The sequence below is a fragment of the Aplidium turbinatum genome, chromosome 12 (genome assembly GCF_918807975.1).
Source record: "Aplidium turbinatum chromosome 12, kaAplTurb1.1, whole genome shotgun sequence".
NCBI lineage: Eukaryota > Metazoa > Chordata > Ascidiacea > Aplousobranchia > Polyclinidae > Aplidium > Aplidium turbinatum.
Window position 1 is genome coordinate 18,737,200 of NC_137483.1, and position 20,019 is coordinate 18,757,218.

At 35.3% G+C, this 20,019-nt stretch overlaps 1 protein-coding gene across 1 annotated transcript; it reads left to right on the top strand.

Annotated features, from left to right (window-relative positions):
- Positions 1-721: 721 nt before the first annotated feature.
- Positions 722-16,485, top strand: LOC145780961 (neurotrimin-like). The gene is made up of 10 exons (XM_082592645.1): positions 722-753; positions 2,083-2,164; positions 2,348-2,475; positions 3,195-3,302; positions 3,726-3,851; positions 4,695-4,829; positions 5,869-6,001; positions 6,775-6,944; positions 12,396-12,434; positions 13,078-16,485. The coding sequence occupies exons 2-10, from the start codon at positions 2,121-2,123 to the stop codon at positions 13,197-13,199; spliced, it is 1,005 nt and encodes a 334-aa protein (XP_082448771.1). The 5' UTR covers positions 722-753; positions 2,083-2,120; the 3' UTR covers positions 13,200-16,485.
- The last annotated feature ends 3,534 nt before the right edge of the window (positions 16,486-20,019 follow it).

Here is a 20,019-nt window from a genome sequence, read left to right on the forward strand (position 1 = left end):
TATTGTACCCTACAGGGAACATGATTTAGAGGTAATAGGCCAATAGCAAAATACATGAAGAACAAGAGGTTATGTAAAACGTAGAACTTGGTGGAAACGTTTGCTGCTATACAGTAGGCCTTCTTCTTTGGAAAAATACAGTTGACAGCACTAAGTAAGCACTTTGAGCAAACAACACCAGCATTGCCTTTTAAAAACTTTTTAAATTTAGGCTATGTAAGACACTTTTTCCTTTTTTGTTCTTTTCCTTGGCTGCTTCTAAATATTGTAAAGCAGCATTCTACGCTTGCAAGATTGTTGGGAAGGATGTTTCTTTCATTCATTTTTTTGCTGTTGGCCTACCAAACATGGCCTACTGAGTGGTGGTAGTTTCAGAGGCCATTTAACAACTTCTTAGCGGCCATGGCCACTGGAAGCCTATAAGAGTCTTGGTTATGATTAAGTAGTTAGGCTATAGTTCAGTTCTATGGAGCAATGCTATATTTCTAACATAATTCAACAAATATCATACAAAAGTGTTAATTTTTCAAGATTTTTTACAAATCTCTGTACGGTACCAGCTTTTCTCTTAATTCTAATCTTTTTAGGTTTTTACGAGCTGAGCTAACAAATCAAAAATATTTTGGGAATTAGCAAGATTGTATTTAGTGTTTAGGCTACATGTAAATAAACACTGAACCTTGTCCACAGAAATGATGAAATATCAACTTTTACTGCATATTTATTGTTCATTCTGTTTGGCCTGTGCAGTGGGTAAGTTTTATAGAATCTCTTAATTACTAGGCTATTGCACTGGCAATTATGAGAAAGCCTCATTAATATCTTGAGCATGAAGGTTTCTGGTTTTTGTTGAGTATTTTGATCACTGTTGACTGCTCTCTTGCTAAGGTAACAGTTTGGAGTGATATCAATAAAACTGTTTTATCCAATAGATTTCATTGAGCGTGTTATGTTCTAACTGTTTTGCTTAACTATACAACATGTATGTACATTATAAAAGTTGAAACAGTATTATATTAATTGAGGAATAAAGTGTTTGTAGTGTTTTTTAAACCTCCATGCTGACTTCTCGTTGTTTGGGACAATTGCAGATTTAAATTTTATTAGGATCCATGTTTAAGGATGCAGCCAAACGAATAAAATCGGTAAATAAAACAATCAGGTTTGGCAAGTGTATAAAATTTATTTGTAGAGCTTTTGCCGCCTTAAGGGCGACTTCATCAGTACTCTTATTCAAATAGAATCAATTAGGCCTACATCTAATAGATTCTGTTTAAATAAGTGTATATGAAATCTCTAAACTAATAAATTTTATAATATTCAGTTTCCAAACCTGCTTCTTTTATTTACCAATATTAACCCTATCTTAATACGACACGGGGTTTTTTGAGGACGCCCCACTCTATTAGTGAAATATTTCACAGAAGGAAATATGCTAGAAATGTGAAATTTCTTGATTTTTAATTTTTATTCTTTGCGAATTTTCTAAACCAAAACTGGTCATTTTTCTACCTTCCTTCCCTTCACAATAAGCATTTCGTCTCAGGTGACTAGACATTTTCGTGCAATGGTAGTTATGTATATGTTAATGTAAGTGCAATATAAATGCTAGTGCAATTACTTTGAAGTGTAGAAACGTTCAAAAATGCCTTATTAATGAGCACAAGTAATTTTTTGTTTAATTTAGTTATAATTCAAAAATTTCAATTTTGAAGCTATTTTTGGAAAATTAGAATAAAAACCGACTTTCTGAGGTTCTTTCATCTTAAACACTTTATTTCAATAAATTTGTTGAGTAAAAATTTAATTTCTATACGCACAATACACACGGCTATTATCTTGTAAAATATTTTGGTTCTGTGATTTTCATAGCTCCCGTTATTAGTGATTAATTAGCACGGGGCTTAGATAGCCCGTGACGTGGTTTCCGCGTATGAAAACAGCTCGTATCAAGATAGGGTTAATTGATCTTGCTTCTTTTTGACATTACCCAATGATCACAATTATATCATTATCATACTATTTATGCACTGTTTACTAAAAAACTAGCTATATATATGATATGTTTTATTCAATTTACAGAAAAAATCTGTGGAGAAAGTATTGGCTATGTGTACCCGATGAAAAACCTTACAGCAACTATGGGTGAAGATGTGGATTTGAGGTACCGGATCTCAAGGTTTACAAGTTGTGCACATAATACGGCATTTTGGCAAAGTTTGCAATGAGTTCACCAACATTTTTTTCTGTTTCTGTTGCACAAGCACACTGCAATACATTAGGATATTGTACTATGATGTATTTTGTTTAAACAAATTTTCTGAACTAACATGCATCCTTTTTTTAGTTGCAAGATATTTTCATCCAAAATGTACTTCAAACGTTCCTGGACATTTCATTCCGTAATAATTTTTACCAATCACAAAGCTTGGTTTGAAAACCCACGCATTCAACTTGTGTCTGACAAAGTTGATGGTAAGCTTAGTTATCCTGCCTTGGAAGTATTGGCAGGACACTTGTGATGCATATTGCTCAAATGAAACACCAATATCTTGTTATCTGTTGAAGCTTGGTTTGAGATTTTAATATTGCAACACCTCATTGTGCATAGAATTGAGTGAAGCTTAAAAATTATGGTAGACACATCATTTGTGCGTTGCCATTGTTTTGATCTTGTAAAATATAATATATCGGTTCAAGAAATAACATGCTTACATGCCCCACCTGTAGGCTTCCAATATTTATTCAAATTAAACAATAAATGCTATTAATACTACAAAAAGTGCTCACTGACAAGCAAAAAAGCAGAGCAAATCACATCAATGCAATTACTATTTTCCGATAACCTCTACACTACAGCCTGCTTCACGTTACTAGGGATCATCGGAAGGTCAAATAGAATCTAGCAGCACTGTAGAAATAGAATCCTTCTTTATTCTTATTTTTTATTAAACCTTTAGTCACTAGTTATATATTTGTAAGGTTTCCATTTGTGTATTGCCCTACACGAATCAACTTTATCATTAAAAGTTCTTCTTAATAAGCTTAAGAGCATTTAAGTAACACATATGCTGTTTTTTCTCTTTCTTATGTGATATATATGCTAGTTCTGAATTTAACCAGTGAAATATATTTTTGTCACTTTAGTTACTATTATAATGTAATCTTGTACAACATACTGTGTTTACATTTAGAATACACCATGCGATTAAAAGATGTAAGTGCTGAAGATGAAGGACCTTACACATGTACGGCGTACCCGAATATGACTTTTCATTCTACCTTATATCTTGTGGTGAACGGTACGTAGAAGTATTATCAACCTTTTCTTGTACTGAAATTGTTCTTTACTAAGTTTACTGTAAAACTATTCCATCAACTAAGTGCTACTAATGCAGAGCAGTCCTTTAAGTGGGTAGCTGACATTAAATGAACAGTTGCAGATTTTGGACCAATGTAAAAATAACTGATTTGTATCCTGTGTGCACGTTCTCAGAATTAAATCACCATCATGTGATATTTTTTCACAAACCAGGATGCATGTCGCTATTTTTTTAGGACTAGTCAATTATGTTTCATAATTGTGCGACTGTGTGTTCAATGTTGGCAATATTTAACTTGGTATTGGATGACGTAATATTAATGCCAAATTTCGTTTACTGCAGGTATATGTAATGATTTTTAATGAAAAATGTGCTTTTTGAAAGCTATATTGCTTATTTCAGTTCCACCGACCTTCACTGAAGTCACATCTGACTTAGAAGCTGATGAAGGTAGTGATGTTATATTGAAATGTAAGTCCAAAGGAAAGCCTCAACCAAAAATCCAATGGAGGCATCTCATTCCATCAGGTATATCAATAAGAAATTTTTTTTGCAGTAATTAGTTTCAACGCGAGTATTAGTTTCTTGACTGGTTATTTAATTCTAATATACAATACATAGAGAAATTTCATCAGGTTTAGTTTCATAAACTACTTTCCTCACTACCATTAGGGATCTCAAATGTTATTTTTTAATCTAACTGCAAACCGTCTATATTACAATGCGATCATTTGTTGCTCGTCGTATCCGGCTTGCACTGGGTGGTTGAAGATTTAAATTAACTGAGCTGGGAGAAGGAAGCCAAGCATCTTGCCCAGTGCCCAACTTTAAGCACGTGATTTAGTGTCCTGCCAATGACACAGGCACGTGCCCTTGTGTGGTATCAAACCAGTGCCCTTGTGAGCTCTGTACCATTGCTTACGACTAGACTATGCAGCCGACTATTTGTTAGTTGTGCGCTGCAAACAAATTCAGTTCATGAAGTCTTGGCTTAAAAATTGCATCGTGTCATTTAGTTTTATTACAGCAACAACTTTCTTATTATTAAAAGTGGCTTGGCAATTGATACTCACACACTTTGTAATTATGCTTGTTTGTCGTAGTAATGTTGCTTGATGTTTTTTTGTGTTTCAAAACTGCATACTATTATATATATTTTCTTAACGTTCACAAACGTTGCTGTTGATCCACCTATACAAGCTTTTGCATTTCTTATCAAATATCACAATACAGTATTTATTCACAGGCAACAAGTGTCTCGTTCCTCGTCAGCAAATTTGCAAACGTTGAATTCTTGCAAAAACATAACTGATTTCTTATCAAAGTTGTTTCTACAACCAAAGTCTCTGATTAACTTGCAATTCTTTTCAGCTGACGGTGTTCGGGCCACCAGTGAGTTCCTCCCATTGGGCAAAGTTAATCGAGGAAGTGGCGGCAGATACGAATGCACCGCAGATAATGGGATTTTGTCTCCTGTCAAGCATTCCATTCAACTCACCGTCAATTGTGAGTGTTTTTTGTTTAAAGAATATTCAGACTGTAATTAGGACTTCGGTTAATGCCACGGTCAATCTGCCAAGCTTGTGCAGATGGATGCCCTTTTTAAATGACTTGTGTGCATCAGTCCGCGAAATTAGCGGCGGCACGCGGCTTGGTAAATGCTGCCGCAAACGTCATAATGGCCATTCTGCTACGGCAATAAAAATGCCGTTGCAAAATGAGCACTTGATTCGGACAAACATTGTTCAAAATTTCTTCCTGTGTTATTTACTCGCAAAATTTCTTATTATTTACTCTCAAATTATTTAAATTATTTACTCTAAAAAAATTATTTACTCTCAAAATTTCTTCGGACTGTGTTATTTACTCTGTTCCCTCTGTTTGATAACCTACAGCAGGTAAATTCCACTTTTTAACTGTATCTTCCTTCATGATTTATATTCGCAACGACACCAGTAAACAATAAGCATTCGATGAAAGAATAACTTTTGCGTAACAACTAAGCCAGTATTTACAAGGTTGCAAACTTTTACAGTTCACAAGAGCATTGTCAGCGCATAAAATAGCTTGCGTGATGCTCTGGGCTACAGCCGTGTGACACGATGAAGAAGCGCATAAAATTCCGTTTGATTAAAGCATACGGCAATTGCCGCCGCAATCCAAGGTTTGTTGATTTGGCGACGGCAATGTTTTTGCCGTCAGAAATGGAAGCTAATTTCGAGGGCTGGTGCATTGCCAAGAAGTTTTGTTTCTGATTTTAGCTCTAGGTATCGAGGAAGTGAATTTCGGGCATTCAAGTGTTCTGTTTCGTCTTGATAACGCTACGCTGCTACTGCCTGTATCGCCCAGCACTGTGAACAACGCGACTCTACGACCGACAAAGTGCAATATGTATTTCATTGCGTAAATGCAGTTATAGCTGTGAAGTTAAAAAGACAGACTAAGAGTGTTCTAGAACTTTTTAATCGTACAAAAGCAGCACTAGAAACAAGATTACTTCATTCTTAGTGAGAGACTTACATTTTTTTCACTTGCAAAATTTCAGACCCGCCTGAAATTGACTTGGACGTATCTGAATCCCAAAAATCAGTCCCTATCGGCAGACCAGCTTCTATTGAATGTGTCGCATGGGCCGTTCCTCAACCTGAGTTCATTTGGCAACACCCGTCCAGAGGAATGTAAGTTTTTATTTCATGCATCCCCACGAATGTGAAGTGGCAATGGGCAATTACTCTAGAAATGTTGTGAAGATTAGACCTCAAAGACATCTCCGTGATAAGATATTTAAAATGCTGTATACGTTACAGAAACGGATGTTGCATGTGAAGTATGCGTGATAGTCGTTTTTTTCTTAGACTGTACCAATTGCTGTATCTTGATCTTTCATGCAATTACTGTAAGTATTAATGGGACTAAGACGTCTTTCCATCTTGCTCATTTAGGCATGGCTGATATTCACGTCGATACATCTGAACAATGCCGACTTTTCATGTACATCTTGCTGTCTTATCAGTGCTTTAGCTGACATTATCTACCCCTCACAGTCTTGTTATTCTTTTTTGACAAATTTAAATTATATGTTTTTTGTGCATTAATCCTTTCTTAGCAGGCCGAAACAGATGGCCACCTCTTGCCATAGTTCACTGCTGATACATGCTTAAGTTAGGTACTGGTTTAAATCTCGTATTTCATCTGAATCAGATTTGTCACTAATGCGATGTCTCAACGCATGAGTGGATATCTAACAAATGAGGCAGTTCATTGTGCTGATGTTGCAAGCTATTTAATGTATCATCGCATACGATGTGGTTTCTCGTTTTGAATGCTGGACCAACAGTTCATCTGATAAACAGAACCACCAAAACCGAATAGTTTGTTTAAGATTTCCTTAAATAGCCGCAGAAGAACTAAAATTCAAACTTTTCCGTTTAGTTTTTTTTTTTTTTTCAAGCATCCAAAAGAGTAATTCCAACAAAGATTACAACGTGGTCGACGTTGCCCAAGACAACAGCGTACGATCCTCTCTGTTCATATCGAGTCTGAAGCTTACCGACTACGGGAACTACAAGTGTGTTGCCAGCAATCGGTTGGGAAGTGCTAACGTCACGTTTGTTTTGAAACGTAAGGAGTTACATTGGAACTGAAAAGTTTGGCTGTTAGTCAAGGCTATACACTTTAAAAGTGGAAATACCTAGGACCTAGCTGTGCCGTATCATTTTTACGCATTCCCAGCGTCGTTGCGGTGACGTGTTACGTAAAGTGACGCGTTGTCGTAAAATAGTAATGCTATCAATAAAATTTATATTTCGAAACAAAATCTCGTTACTAAACTTTTCATCAGATCTTCTTATGACTTTACCGATGCGATATTGATGCGCAATGTCCTCAAATCTTGTCGACGTCTTCGTCTATGTTGTTTGTTTGTTAAACAATTTGGGATTCTTCCCGGGATTAACGTTTGAGCCTCTTGGATCGCAATCAACTGTCGGGTTTTTGAAAGAGTCTTTCTTGTTCGTCAAACGCAATTCGTTCAGCCCATGGGGAGCAGGTTTATCTCCCGAGAGCAGAGTGCTGAGCGGTTGCAAACGACGTGTGGGAAGTACGTTAACATCCCAGGCCATGTGTGTAGGAATGAAGTTTAATACCATTTTTAAAAGGTCTATGCTGCGAATAGTTTGTTACTCGTGTTGGTGAATTGAACATATTTGCACAGTCCTAAAAATCTGATCTTTCAATATGTTGGAGGATCCTGTGAGACAAAGGAATTCCTCTTAACCCGTTGTTAAAACGATGACCATCCATTTATGGGTATGTGAACACGAACGTGAACACGAAACCGGTCGATCGGGATCATGGAAAAAAACCTTTCTTTTTAAGAAACCAATCGTTTTATTCGCTTGTCCGAAACCATTTGTAACAGATGTCTTTGTTTGAAATGTGGTTTTTATCTACTTGAGCGCTTTGTGTTTTTATATATATATTAGGCTTGTACGGTTTGTGCTAGGCTAGGGGCCATTCCGTGTCAATTCACACAGTCAAGAAAATCAACCTCTTCGATTTTTCTTAAATTTTACACACTTTTTCGCTATCCTATATGATGAACACCTGCAAAATTTGAGTGAAATTTATTGAGAAACACGAGAGTTATGAAGCATTTAGTTTGGGGGGTCTGCCGAGGGGGCACATTTTTTTTTATTTTTGGCCATGTTTGAGGCCCTATTACTGCTAAACTAAATTAGGTAAGAACCCAAATTTTTTACATGTGATAGTACTTCTGCCAAATATTGAAAAAACAACATTGTTCACATTGTCACTCTAAAAGGTCAAAGGTTATAGACATCCAAAGTTGGCCGTTTCCAGCTCTCGACTAAAATTTTCCAAAATTTTAAAACCTTGCCAAGACCCTATTTTTGATTGGTTTTGGCTGAAATTTAGTAGAAATGTTGTTTACAGGATTCTCTATGAACTGAGAAAATTTCAGTACAAAATATTAAAGGGGTTGGGAGGTATTTAATGTGAAACATGGGTCGAAATGAAAAAAAGCAAAAAGTGGGGTCCTTTTAATACCCCGGTTACCCATGACCCCAGTGAAAATTTGCACTGAAATTTTTTTTACATATTCACTAAGATATGACAAGTCTACCATGCAAAATTGATCCATAGAAAGTATTCGTCAAAGTTTGGACAAAAACGCTAAACATTAGCATTGAAAAATTCAAGGGGAGTAGGGGTGATCATTATTTTATCTTGCTATTGGCTATATAAAGTGTTCTTGATGACAGTAGCAATATTATGTGCTTGACAAATGACAATGTAGACCTATGAATAATTTTTGCAAGACGGTTTATGCATAAAGTTTAAGACATTATTATCTTTATGTGTTTTAGCTACACTGTCCGATATCGTTTTGTTCGATCTTTTGGTATTACATTTTCTTTAATTGCATAATGAAGAAGAAGTATGCCAAGTTAATACAAGGCGAAATTTTGTTCACAAATTCACTAAGATGTAACAAGTCTACCATGCAAAATTGATCCATGGTTTTCAGTGTTTTCTTGCAGAAAGTATGCGTCAAAGTTTGGAGAAAAACGCTAAAAATTACAAATAAAAATTAAAAAAAAAATGTAACAATATTGAACTATATATACTAGAAAACATTTGAAGTGTATTTTTGATTGTGATTCTAGCAATTGTTATATATTTGACAACTGTAATGTATATACCATGTGGACGCGGTCCTCATTATCAGTGAACAAAACTGGCAAATTTTGTCATAATCTTCATTGCTCAGTTTGTATTGTTGTCCAGAAGAACCATGGATACTCGGCACAGCAATTGAACAAATAATGTCATGAAATGGAATCCAGCATGTTTGTTGATGTCTGGGCCAGTTTAAACATTTGTTGCTTTTGTTTAGTATCATAAACTGAACATTGAAGTCTTGCTTTTCATAGCTTTTTTCACAGATAATGCCAATGTACCAATCAGAATCATATCTGCAAGCCACATATTGGCCTATATTTGCATCATTTTCTGGGGGTTGTGATTGACCTCGTGCCACATCCACAAGGGTACCGTATGTGAAATATCATTTGACAGTTGACGCATTTTTAAAGACTGACATGATTGTGGAATAAAACTATGATGTGATCTCGTGCCTGTTATTGTTTTACACAATGCATATCGCTTTTCCAATTCAAATTTTGTGTTGAGGTCTTGAACTTCAGTTGAAGAAACCCAAATATATTCAAACCCAGAAATGTGATCTTGCTCCCATTGAAAAAGATCTTGTGGTGTGAGAATTTGGTTGGTGGTTGCTGCGTGAAGACTTGCACGACTGCACTGCACGTGCAGCTAATCTTTTGGTGGTTTTACCAACTCCATCACATGGACTTTTGCCATGAGATGTAGCAAAGAAATGCCACTCAGCTTTAATTCCAAAATCTGTTGAATGATGGCAAAGATTGATAAAATTTTTACGGTTTTTGTATTGTGAAGCAGCACCATCGCTGAAATAGATAATTTTTTTACATTACCAAGTGATTTGATAATTGGAATTATTTGACTAATAAATGTATGCATTGTGCTAAAATGTGCTTGTTGAATGTTCCAAGTGATCTGATATTGCAACCAAACTTTTTAATGTTAAAGCTCCATCTTTTTTGTAGTCTATTACAAAAGGGTGAAGGGTTGCCAGGAGTGTTGTCCCAATGGAACCCTTGCACGGCATCTTGGACAATAAATGAGTAGAGTAGTTCTCAGCAAAATCAAGTAGTACTACGACTTCATCATCAGCTAAATTTTGTTTCAAGTAACTTGATTGTGATTTTCCAATGAAGTGATGGGTCTTCTAAGCTGTATTTGATACATTACAACTCAGCCGTTCGGAGTTGAGCATCTGCTTTGTTTCTACTTTTTATGTTTGATTGTAATATTGACCATCTTGAGTTGATCCTGATGCAAATAAATAAGTAAACAAAAGCAAGAAACGTGTCACACAATGATTCAATAAAGTCATCCTGGCTTTTTAGCTGCTCAGTTAATTGTCGTTCTATGAGTATGAGCCCATTGCTTGTACCTTACAGTATCATCAAGATCATATTTGTTGCTGAATGTATCAATTAAGTAGCTCTTCAAACATTCTCTGCCAGAGCAATTATTGCACAAACTCATCATGCATTCTTTGTTAGAATTATGGAACACACCAATTTTCCAACTAGTCTGTGTATGTCAGCTTATCAGGTTCTTCGGCTTGCATTAACTTGGCATTCTGATGTTATATACTTCTTCTTCTTCATGCAATTAAAGAAAATGTAATACCAAAAGATCGAACAAAACGATATCGGACAGTGTAGCTAAAACACATAAAGATAATAATGTCTTAAACTTTATGCATAAAACGTCTTGCAAAAATTATTCATAGGTCTACATTGTCATTTGTCAAGCACATATATAATATTGCTACTGTCATCAAGAACACTTTATATAGCCAATAGCAAGATAAAATAATGATCACCCCTACTCCCCTTGAATTTTTCACTTCTAATTTTTAGCGTTTTTGTCCAAACTTTGACGAATACTTTCTATAAGAAAACATGGAGAACCATGGATCAATTTTGCATGGTAGACTTGTCATATCTTAGTGAATATGTGAAAAAAATTTTAGTGCATATTTTCACTGGGGTCATGGGTAACCGGGGTATTAAAAGGACCCCACTTTTTGCTTTTTTTCATTTCGACCCATGTTTCACATTAAATACCTCCCAACCCCTTTAATATTTTGTACTGAAATTTTCTCAGTTCATAGAGAATCCTGTAAACAACATTTCTACTAAATTTCAGCCAAAACCAATCAAAAATAGGGTCTTGGCAAGGTTTTAAAATTTTGGAAAATTTTAGTCGAGAGCTGGAAACGGCCAACTTTGGATGTCTATAACCTTTGACCTTTTAGAGTGACAATGTGAACAATGTTGTTTTTTCAATATTTGGCAGAAGTACTATCACATGTAAGAAATTTGGGTTCTTACCTAATTTAGTTTAGTAGTAATAGGGCCTCAAACATGGCCAAAAATTTAAAAAAATGTGCCCCCTTGGCAGACCCCCCAAACTAAATGCTTCATAACTTTCGTGTTTCTCAATAAATTTCACTCAAATTTTGCAGTTGTTCATTATATAGGATAGCGAAAAGGTGTGTAAAATTTAAGAAAAATCGAAGAGGTTGATTTTCTTGACTGTGTGAATTGACACGGAATGGCCCCTAGGTCAACTCAATAATTAGAACATTTTTGTTGTTTGTGGCTCGAAATCCTTTTGTTTCAATTTTTCTTGAATCAAATCTCTCACGGAAAGAATTCAATATCAACCTTATGTAATTGTTAATAAATTATTTAAGCCTTCGCGTCTACGACAGCTTTTTAAATGACTGTTGATTTATTGTTTTTTCGTATATTAACGTTGAAACAATAAAATTATCATAAGTATTTTTTCATTTAAACCTTAAAGAATGCTGCCACAGTTTTTACTTTAGACTAAAAAGGCAGTAGCCTACCATTAAACAGGTTTAATAAAATCAATGACTTTGTTCAATCATGGGAAAGTTATTTAATTGACGCAAACACGTGTAGAGTGGAGGTCACTGATTTAGTTTGGCCTCAAGAAGTTTAATCAAACAATAAGGCAGACTGTATTTATTGTGTTGTGTCTTCAAGTAGCCTAGCTTAGCGACCAAAACTGCACCTTTCAATCTCGAAATCAATATGTGACTTAATTTGGTGATATTATTGTGCTTTCGTGTTGGTTTATTTGAATCTGACAATGAATTAAAATAAATTTGTCAAATCCATTAAATTTTAAAATTGCGAAGCGACGACGCCTTGCAATTTTAAAATTACCAGCACCAATGGCCGTGATCCTACAGTTCTTTTATGCTTTAAAGTTTCTGTGCTGATTTAGAATTTGAAGTGTTTGAATTTTGTGAGATAATAAGCATCTTAAAGTTAAAAAGTCTTGTTACATTGCCTGTTTATACTTTTTGATCCAATTTTTGAATAATCTTTTGCATTATTTTTATAGAAAAGATTTTGCCTCCAACAAGACAGCCTCCTGTTGCAGGTGAGACAAACTTTGAATTTTCTTCTCTTTCTGGTTCTGTGAAGCAGTGAAAAGATAATTAAGTCTATCTATCCTAAGCAGTAAGCACACCCAACCAGTCATGTTCCTTGGGTCGAGTTTGTACAAGAGCAATGTTCTTATTCACCACTATGGACGTTCAATGAAAAATATATTTCTGCACATGTTTTGTGGCTACATTTTAAGCATCGTAAAAATTAAACCAAGACCGATTGAGCTCAATAAGCAATGAACCATGGTTCGACTCTTGCTTGGAGTAGTTGAATAATTACACTTGAAAAACAGTTTTCCCAGTGTCCACTCAGCAGCACCTTGTGAATTGAATAATTAACTCGTAATAAGTTATCAGCTACTAATAGAATCTTTAAATGATTAACTTCGGTACCCAATGCTTGTTCAGTAATTCAAACCTCCAAAAACATATCACTGTCAGTTTCATCACTGTCTGTCAGTCACCGTGGCATGAACTTCCACAACCAGAAGCATCTTTTATCATTCATCAATGCCATTCGATTTTTACACCAACTTTTGCCTACTATCTCTAATCCCAGTTGACATTGCTTTAGTTTGCAAAGGCTATCGCAGCCATATTCATCCGCTGAACGAGTCACACTTTTCTTTTTAGTATTCAACCGTTTCGTGTTTATGGATGAAGATAATCCAGGTGGCGGCTCTTGGTCTTCGCATGTTAATCGTCTTCCAAGGATCATGGTTGCAATATTTTTCATGTGTTTTCTTGTTTTGTAACCTATCACAATCATTGTTGTGTACTCGGCAGTACGTAATGTGCAACGTACCTTGGTTGATTTGTGCACTGTGCATCTGTAACATGCTCTAGGTATGGTGAGGTGACATTGAATCGTATCAATTGAACCCCTACTTTCACTATTTGCTTGTGTGTTGTCATATTTACTGCAATGCTAATCGAATGTTATGACACCTACGTATTCGTGTTTGTCCCAGTAACTTTGCTTTTGTTTTGTTGGATAGAACTACTTGGATTAGTATCAGGGATATTTTATTTTCAATAGAAAAAAGCGAAATTGTGTTTCCAATGGCTAGCTGATCTGTGCTTTAAGAACGTAGAACGTTTGCAAATTGAGAAGCGAAGCATCTGCCAAAGCCTTTTCGTTCTGTGTTTCGACTTTACTCCAAATAAGCTTTAAATTTTCTTTGAACTTCGTATCTGTACTATAATAATATATTAATGTGTACGTTAAATCAATATAAAAGAACGGCTTTTACAAGGTGAGTTGTGCTGAAACGAAAAAATGTCACACTGTTAGTACAGTACACTATTAGAGACTTAAGCTGCTGGCACTGTCAGTTGTCAGTTATCCAATTGCCACTACCATCGCAAAATAACTTTTAAAGCGAAATGTAGTCGATACAGTCAATAGGTCTTTTATGTTACGCTACCATTTTATACACTCCATGTCTGGACGGCCGCGAAATCAACCGCACGCTCTATGACTTGGGTTGTTGCGTTACACTTCCATTGTTAGCTTGAACTTTTTCTCGCTGATATTTATTGTCTTGTTTTGTGTTGGATTTCGGAGTTTCGAACGATGAACTTAATGCTTAAATGTAGCCATTCGAAATTAGGGGTATTCGAAACAACTTTGTAGTTGCAATAGATTGAGTTTCACTTTTAGCAGCATGATCTTTGCTTTCTTCACAATGTCAAGTTTTCTTCACGATATTAACGATCTGTTTTAGCCTGATGCCGTGAGTTCGCTGAGGTAGTTGCGGTTTGCACTAGCTTTCGGAACACAGTTCATGTGCTGTGACGAATGGTGTTGGAGTCAGTTCTCAACTGGTTATAAAAAGTGGTTTATATTGAAACAATGCTCATCAAAGCGAAACTTGGCACCAAAACGAAGGAACGAAATTTCGTTCAAAATTATATTGCTTCAAAGACTCTCGCTTGTGAATCTGAACAACCTCTATCGACTATTAAATATTCTTGGAATTTATATGAGATGGTCGTTTAACTTTAAGATCTACACTGTAGTCGTGTTTTAGAACTGTCAGGAAACAGTTGTTGGACATGTCAGAAACTATCTGGCAAATTCTTGCATCGTCTAAAGATGGTGTTTAATTTTGACTTGCAGGATACATCGCCAGTTGTAATTTGCCACACTGTTCCCAGGTAGCAAATGAACCATTTATATTTTATTACATAGATTGAACGTTCAATCAATGTAATAAAATGATTTATTTGCTGTCTGGGCTTCACTACAGTGTGTTGTTATCCATCGCATAAATTGTGTCATGAAAAAGGCGTTGATTTCATATTATATAATAAGGTGGGTTATTGTCTACCGCCACATCTTTGGCAGATGTCCGTTGTCTTCAGTGTTTATTTCTACTTATCGGTTTGATTTTGCATACTAACATATTAGCAGGCATTTCATGTTTTCACGTTATTTATTTAATAATCATGTGAGATCGATAAATTAGTTAAACTATTAAACGGTTCATTAATTTGCATAAAAAGTGGTGCAATTTCTGTGTAAAATTTTTGTATTAACTCTAACCAATTTACACTAACATAATAAGCATTAATTTTTGCGTCATCATATTTGTTTTCCAAGTGTTGTCTTCATGTCTGCTTCGGTATTCTATCTTCTGAAAGGTATTCGTTACCTGTATAAAGCGTACCGCATATCCAACCGGTGCTTCTTTGTACTGCTTTTCAACTTTGATGAGCTGAGTCAAGTAATCCAATCGTGTAGCTACAATTAGTATTTAAATGAAACAGAACTTCTTCGCTATCGGATTCTTTCCAGAAAGATTTTTTTGCATGAGTTTTGATAACTGATTTAGGGTAATTTGATACGCTGAAACCGAATCTAAATTCTTTTTGTCACATTAGATTTTTGAAAATTAGAACACCGTTTAGTTGTTTTTGCTAAATTTATGCTGCGTTTTCACTCATATTGTATGCAGTCCAGCAACGGAATATTGGTGCCAAGACCTTAAAAATAACTTAAATAAGCTGACTGGTAGCACCTTTGATGCAGGTTTTATGATTTGGTTATGAACGTACCAATACCAATGAAGCGGTTTGGTATTATTTTGGCTTTCAGCTCCCTACTCCTTGTTAATGATGTGTATTAAAGCATGATGGGTTATTTCTGCTATTTTTGCCCTCTGAACCAACTTCTCGATACGCCACTGAATGTTTGTGATCAACGCAGCCTACATTTTGTAAAAGTTTGTAGTTTTTGGTAGAAATAGCAGAACTCCAGTTCTTACCTCAAAAACATGACTCAGAAAAACAAATTTGCGCTCCGATACTGATCCACAACCTCAAAATTACATGAAACAAAAATGATGTTGACCAATCATAAATGCAATGCAGCGGACTTGCTTGGTTTTATTTCCTGGTAGGCTATAGATTTACCAATCATTGCCTACACGCAACTTGCTTGCCAAACTTTTGTTAGTTGATTTTCAACTCCCAGTTCTCGGATTATTATCGCATGGCGGTGCACCTTTCTAGAATTGCTGTGTTTCCATAATAATTTTTCACTACAGTGTTGCAGTAGTATTTATTATGTATAATAACGTTTGTTGAATGTGCAAGCATTTTTCGTTATCACCAAGTGAACGTGTTTCGTTTTTTCTTTTTTAAACAAGCTGTGTGAAAAATCCCGTAACCGTCAATCAACACGTTGTAACATTCTTTTGCATCATTGTATCATTCATCTATTCTAGATTTGCAAGTAGATTTCAAAAAATATTATTGTAAAACACGGATGTTTTATTCTGAAGTCTAGTTGTCATAGCTTTACGCCACATAAAGCTTTGCAGTAACTTTTCTGTTTATTTTGCTTTATTGTTGTGGTGGTGCTGCTGCTGCCGAAAACTGTTGTTTTATCACTGTGTTAGTGTGTATTCATTTTTCTTTGTAGGGTTATTCATCTTCAGTCATCCAATATAGCCTACTGTACTTTTTCAGCCGTTCAGTGTTTACAAGTCTTGGTAGCCTAAAACTCACAGTAAACGTTGTGCTGTCAATTGTGATTCCGCTAAAATAAAATGCTTCTTTTTATGTCTTCAGCAATTTTGATGCATTGAGGCAGGGCGAAGTGCAAAGTGTTATCAAGAGAGACTAATGTTTTTTTTTCCAGACGTGTCAACTGTGGACCCACACGGTGCAGCTTAGAAGTGCGCAGTAGGCCTAGCTCGGCAGTTCCAAGAAAAAGCACGATTTTCACCAAGTAGGTTATGATGTCACCATAGCTTAAGATGGATGTCTTAGTCTTTAGTTCAACCAGGGATTTCCAGAAATCTGAATTCCATGGTTTAACGGTCAAATCAAGCCTCCCAATCAAAACTGGCTCAGGAAAGATGAAGCGGAAGCAAAGGCCTGCACTGGAAAGCTGTCACAGATGGCTAGTAAGAGAACTAGGGAAGGCACAAAATCTTTCTAAGAAAACAGGATACAAAAGGGTCAGAATAACGGCACATTAGAAAAGAAAAACTAAAAAAACACGTTTTCCACCCTTCATAGAATGTGACTTTTGCGGTTTTGCCCACATCTTTTCCATCATAGGCTGGGCTTCCACAGCTACATCACCATCTAAAATCGAATTGAAGACAATACCAACACTCGGACACGAGCTGGAGCCTACAATTGAAGTTGTGGCAAATGTGGCAACATTTTATTTAGGTTATTTAAGTGTAAGGATAGTTTATATTTAAGTATGAGAATGTAGTTTGTTTATAAGTTGAATTAAGATGAAGGCTGTCTAACTGCTTGATGAAAGTTCTATCTATCTAATTTATCTAGTTTGGCTATCTGACTCCATGAACTAATTTCCACACAATTGTTATTCGAATTATAATTTTAAGTTATCAGAAGGTGTTCGTATAATGTTGTAGGTCTATAACACAATTTGAATTTAAACAGTACAGAATAATGAAATTACAGGATCGTGAAACATTATCACGAGTTATTACATTTTAATTAAACAATCATTTTAATGTTTTTCTGAGAGCTGAACTGGTCTAACTGAGCTGGTTTGATGTGAGCTAGTCCGATTTGATAGAGCTCTTTGTCTAATTGAGCTGGTTTGATGTGATAGAGCTCTCGTCAAAGGACGAACAAACCATTTTATTGTCTGTTCCCTTTTTTCTATTTACTTTGGGAGCATTTGCATGAAAAATTACAGAAACTTTAGTAAAAGGCAGGAAGAAGATGAGAAGAAGTTCTTTTATTTTGCATCATCAGCACATGCGAAAAAACAAAACAATACAAGATTACAATGTGAGCTAGGTTGTTTGCTGATGACGATGGGAGTGACAGAAGGACCGAACTGGTCATCGAGTCTGCCACACCCGAGTGGTGTCATGGCTTATTTAAAATGGAACGGTGTCGAAATTGAACGCAAATATTGATTGATTGATATATTGATTGATTTGATTGATAGATATTTATTATATACAACATAAAAAAACAATACACATACGAAATTTAGCAGTGCGATATACAAAAAAAAAAAAAAAAAAACAGAACTACTAGAAATGATGCAAAAATACAAAATGGCATATACAATATACATACAACACAGCATACTGGTAAGACAAAAGCAAATATACAGTAATTAGCGAGATACGGTGAGAATAAGTAGAAGCAGTTTGATGGTACTATAGGCTATCAGTTACTTATACTCAGACATTAAGTGCAGTTTTAATTTTTTAGAAAACATACTAATTGTTTGAAATTTTCTTAGCTTTTCCGGTAATTTGTTCCAAGTGTTTGTTCCAAGAAATTTAATTGAGCGTTGACCAAGCTTTGTACGCATTCTTGGTTTGAAAAGCATATCTTTCTTAGCACCTCTGGTATTATAGTTATGAGTTTCCTTACTAGGACGAAAGTACTCAAAAAAAATTGCCGGTAGATGTCCTTTATTGCTTTTATAAACAAACTTGCATACTTCTATTAAAAACATGTCTTTGATTTGTAGCAAGTTGCTTTTATTGAAAAGAGATTTGGTGGGAATTCTGTCCTTAATCTTGGTGAAGTTTAAACAGCGAATGATGCGATTGTGTACTAGATTTAAAGGATACAGTTCCGTTTTAGACGCACGACCCCAACAGATAATACCATACATTAGATGGGAGTGAACTAGAGCATAGTAAACTGCTCTTAATGTCTGAGAATTTACGTACTTTCTTAATCGATATAGAGCACCACAGCTTTGAGAAAGTTTTGTTGAGATTATATTGATGTGCTGTTTCTATGATAACGACTCATCAAATGTTATTCCTAAGTATTTGTAGGTGTTTGTGCGTTGCAATCTGGTATTTTGAAAAGTTATTTCTAGATTTGAATTTTCTCGGACAAACTTTGACCCAAACAACATGTATTTGGTTTTGCTTACATTAATTGTTAACTTGTTTGTATGCATCCAGTTTTGAATCATTAGGAGGTTAGAATTCACTTTTTCTTGCAATCTAGTAGGGCTTTTATCCTTAATACATAGTAGTGTATCATCAGCAAACAAACGAGTCTCAAATTCAGAAGCATGATTAAGGTCATTAATGTAGATAATGAACAACAGTGGACCAAGAACTGAGCCTTGGGGAACACCACATTTGATTTCTTCATATTTAGAATTTGTAGTACCAAACTGCACAAACTGGTAACGGTGATTTAAGTAAGACTTTAATAAATTATAAGCATTTCCTCTGATGCCATAATAATCTAGTTTCTTTAAAAGGATTTCATGGTCAACAGTGTCAAATGCTTTAGCAAGATCAATAAAGATACTACATGTAACAAAACCATCATCACAATTTTGTATTAGTTGTTCATAGATATCCGTAGCAGCTAATGTGGTTGAATGTCCACCTCTGAAACCAAACTGTTGTTGGGACAAAACATTGAATTTTTCAAAAAAATTTACTAACCTTTTATGAATGATTTTTTCAAAGATTTTAGAGAAACATGTTAAGATGGAAATAGGCCTGTATTGATCAACTTTATTTTTTGGTCCTCCTTTATGAAGGGGTATCACTCTTGCAATTTTATAGCTATCAGGGAATTTACCAATTGTCATAGATTCATTTATTATAGAAGCTAAGATTGGGCTTATGACATACTTCAATCTTTTTATTGTTTTGATAGTGATGCCATCTGGACCAGTTGCTTTTTTGTTATCTAAGCTGTTGACAATGCTTAAAATTTCCATTTCATCAGTATTTTCTAGGTGCAGGGAATTGAGAAGTCTGCCTCTCATCAGGGACAATGGATTAGAAGTGGTTTTTGGAACTTTGGCTGCAAGTGAAGGTCCCACTTGAGTAAAATATGTGTTAAATGTATTACTTATTTGCACCGGGTCGGTTGTAACTTTATGACCATTACTTAATGAGAAGTTGGTTGCATATTGTTTATTGTGTTTTTTGTTTGTACGGCCAGTAATTTCATTTATTATTTGCCATGTTTTGCTAGAGTTGTTTCTTTCTTTGTTTATTGAAGTTTTATAATAATTAGACTTCGATTTTTCTTTCACATGAGTAAGCAGATTTCTATATTTTTTGTACTTGGTGTATA